The sequence below is a fragment of the Eucyclogobius newberryi genome, unplaced genomic scaffold, assembly GCF_026437365.1.
Source record: "Eucyclogobius newberryi isolate DKJ021-1_F unplaced genomic scaffold, fEucNew1.0.hap1 SCAF_4, whole genome shotgun sequence".
Taxonomy (NCBI): Eukaryota; Metazoa; Chordata; class Actinopteri; order Gobiiformes; family Gobiidae; genus Eucyclogobius; species Eucyclogobius newberryi.
This window is the reverse complement of record NW_027316056.1, coordinates 33963061-33966028: the sequence shown is the minus strand read 5'-3', so window position 1 is coordinate 33966028 and position 2968 is coordinate 33963061. Positions and strand designations below refer to the sequence as shown.

The window sequence follows — 2968 nt, the reverse complement described above, 5'->3', positions numbered from 1 at the left end:
TGACCAAGCAACGGACACAACCGGGGTCAGCAAGGCGTCCTCTGATTGGTTATTGCACTGCGCAGACACGCACAAGTAACAGCGATAGCGATTGGTCATTTCTTCAAGCCTGCTCAGCCCACGGGCTCCGCCCCCATTCCTCAGTCCAGTAACGTTAGCGTCATATTCACAGATTCGGACTTCCAAAGTCAATAACTCCTAAACTCTTTAGAGATCATACACATGCCGAAATACTCACATTTACACAGCCAAGCAACTACAAACTTGTTCTATTCATCAGGTGCGTTACGTATTATGGACGCAGCGAAATGCCTCCAAATATGTTTCATTTGCTCCACTACGCCATCTTGTGGTAAAGAAAATGTAATGCATGTAAGATATTAGTGTCAAACCAAATAATAACCAATTTTATTGAGAGAATAACATCAATACACAAAATATAAATCATCTACCCTATGATACATACTTATTCCATAACTACAGATGGTGTCACATGGTACAACAACGAGGCCTCATTCTCATGCTCCCAAAACAGATCAGCAACACCAGTCAGCCACACAGACATCTATAGAAGGCATTTTTCATTGACAACAACACAACGTTGTAATAACGAAAATTCAACTTTATTTGAATTGAGAAACTTTTTAACGTCAAAACATCTCCAACCCAAACAATGATTAATTATAAGCTTTCCAAGACCCAGGCACTGCCACAGATAATGAGGCAAATCGTTTGCTTCAACAACGCTTGGCCGCCATCAAACTTCATACAATCCTGATGGTGCTTAAAGGTCCCATAACATGCATAATCGACTTTTCAGAGCTTTTAACCTTCTTACATTGCTATTTGTGCTTCATATATGTACCCAGAGTGTTTTTTTGATTGATTCCCGCAGTGTTTAGCTATATTACAGACTATCTCCTTTCCTCGAATCTCCAAACTGACGGGCGGTGGGGCAAGACCGCGTCATAAGGGCAAGCACGTGTCATCATCGTTTCTCACTCATTCGCGCGGCAGGAGCGGCGCAGCGCGGAGCAGACAGCTGTGGGGCTACGTCACGGGTGGGCGGGGCACACACGCTCTCTGAGACTACGTCACGGGTTGGGCGGGGGAGCCAGATCGCTCTTCGCAAGGGTGGGGGCGAATATCAAACCAAGCCGTTTGCATTTCCGGGTTGGTGAGTGGGTCCAAGGTCTGGGTGATATTTCTTAACTATTATGTTAAGGGTGTTGCAAAACCCTTATTATTATCAATTATACACTTAGGATAGACTACGAAACGTGAAAAAAGCATGTTATGGCACCTTTAAGGTAAATCTACCTTAATGTTACTAATCTGTTTTGTTTAAATAAGCCTTTTAACCTCTACATGTCAGAGGAAACAACCCCATTAGCAAAGTGCACCAGGTCAAGGAGTATGTCACAGGTAAGGCCACAATTTACACCAAACAAAACACAATATTGTTCTATTAAAATGGTTTCAAAGAAGTTGATGGGAACTGTTCTTTCTTCAGACGTAAACATCTGGTTGGTCACATTCGGGTTCCACCTCCACAATGCTATCCCGGGATTCCCCATTTCCAAGTTTGACCTGACACAGCCCTCCTGGAGATGAAGAAGAGTCAACTGTGGGATGACCTGCCCGTAAGTATCCCTATAATAGCATTCACTAATGTTTTTGTAGTATCTTAAAAATGCATCTACCCAAATGAGTAGACCTTCAGAATAATCTGTTTCCACTGGCTTGCCAAAATCATCCAAATAAAATAAAGTCTGCATTTTGACACGAGTATTGGTTGTTTATATAATTATAGGTGATTGACTTTGGCTTTGTCCCCCTTCTCCAGACCATCTCGGGGGTGCAGCAAGAGGTGCTGCGTCAGTCCAAATCCTTCCTGTCATTCGAGCGCATGCCTGAGCTGCAGCTGAGCCGGCGACACTCAGACCACACTCGGCCCTGGCTCTGGTTCTCCTCGGCGCGGTCGCTGGTGGGGAAGGGCGTGATGCTGGCCGTCGTACAGGGTCGTGTCGTCACTAATGCCCTGAACATGGCCAACGAGGACTTCATCAAAGTGGCAGCTGTCCTCAACAATGCCTTCTCCCTGGAGGACCTGCACTTCACGGTGGAAGGGACACACTACTTCATCAAGACCAGCCTTCCCGAGAATGACCTGAGCGCGCTGAGGCTCACCTCGGGGAGGAAGGCCCTGGAGAACGGCGTCAACGTGACCGTGTCCCAGTCCACCACCGTCATGAACGGCCGCACCAGACGCTTCGCCGACGTGGAGCTGCAGTACGGAGCGCTGGCTCTGCACGTGCGCTATGGCACCACGCTGGACGAGGAGAAAGCACGCATTCTGGAGCACGCCCGCCAGAGGGCGCTGTCCATGGCCTGGGCACGGGAGCAACAGAGGGTGTGTGACGGGGAGGAGGGGACTGTGGACCGAAAGGAGAGAAGAGACAGCTGCTGAGCAGCGGCAAAGTGCTGGGCTACGACGGCTACTACGTCCTGTCCATAGAGCAGTATCCGGAGCTCGCAGACAGCGCCAACAACATCCAGTTCTTGTGGCAGGAATCGGCCGGAGGTAACGACCACGCCGCCCACAGACTGTTTAACAGGGATGTCACAAAACTGAAGGAAACCCAATGTTTGTTTAGTTTTTTCTTTGAAGATGGTCTCCACTGATCAATGATGATCACTAAATGCACTGACCCCAAACCAATCGAGAAACTCGAGCTAAACAATGCCTTTGTCTTTTGTTTTATCTGCCTTCGAAAAGCCTGCACCATGCCCCTCCCCTACTGTGGTGGGCGGGGGCTAAGTCTGCACCATGCCCCTCCCCTAATGTGGTGGGCGGGGCTATGTGGGTGCTGAGTCGTGAGCTGTGCAGCTGTGTAACAGTGGGATGTTAAGACTTTGATACAAGAGCATTTCTGCAGCTTCACGAGGAGCTCGAAGCATTTAGACA

The 2968-nt window shown here is 48.3% G+C and overlaps 1 protein-coding gene across 1 annotated transcript; it reads left to right on the top strand.

Annotated features, from left to right (window-relative positions):
- The first annotated feature begins 1371 nt into the window (after positions 1-1371).
- Positions 1372-2470, top strand: LOC140378020 (teneurin-3-like). The gene is made up of 3 exons (XM_072463650.1): positions 1372-1425; positions 1514-1643; positions 1847-2470. The coding sequence occupies exons 2-3, from the start codon at positions 1611-1613 to the stop codon at positions 2468-2470; spliced, it is 657 nt and encodes a 218-aa protein (XP_072319751.1). The 5' UTR covers positions 1372-1425; positions 1514-1610.
- Positions 2471-2968: the final 498 nt, after the last annotated feature.

Excerpts from the sequence above, each read along its gene's own strand:
- LOC140378020 (XM_072463650.1), top strand. The coding sequence starts at position 1,611 with ATGAAGAAGAGTCAACTGTGGGATGACCTGCCC. Across the intron at positions 1,644-1,846 it reads AACTGTGGGATGACCTGCCC|ACCATCTCGGGGGTGCAGCA; the intron begins GTAAGTATCCCT and ends CCCCTTCTCCAG.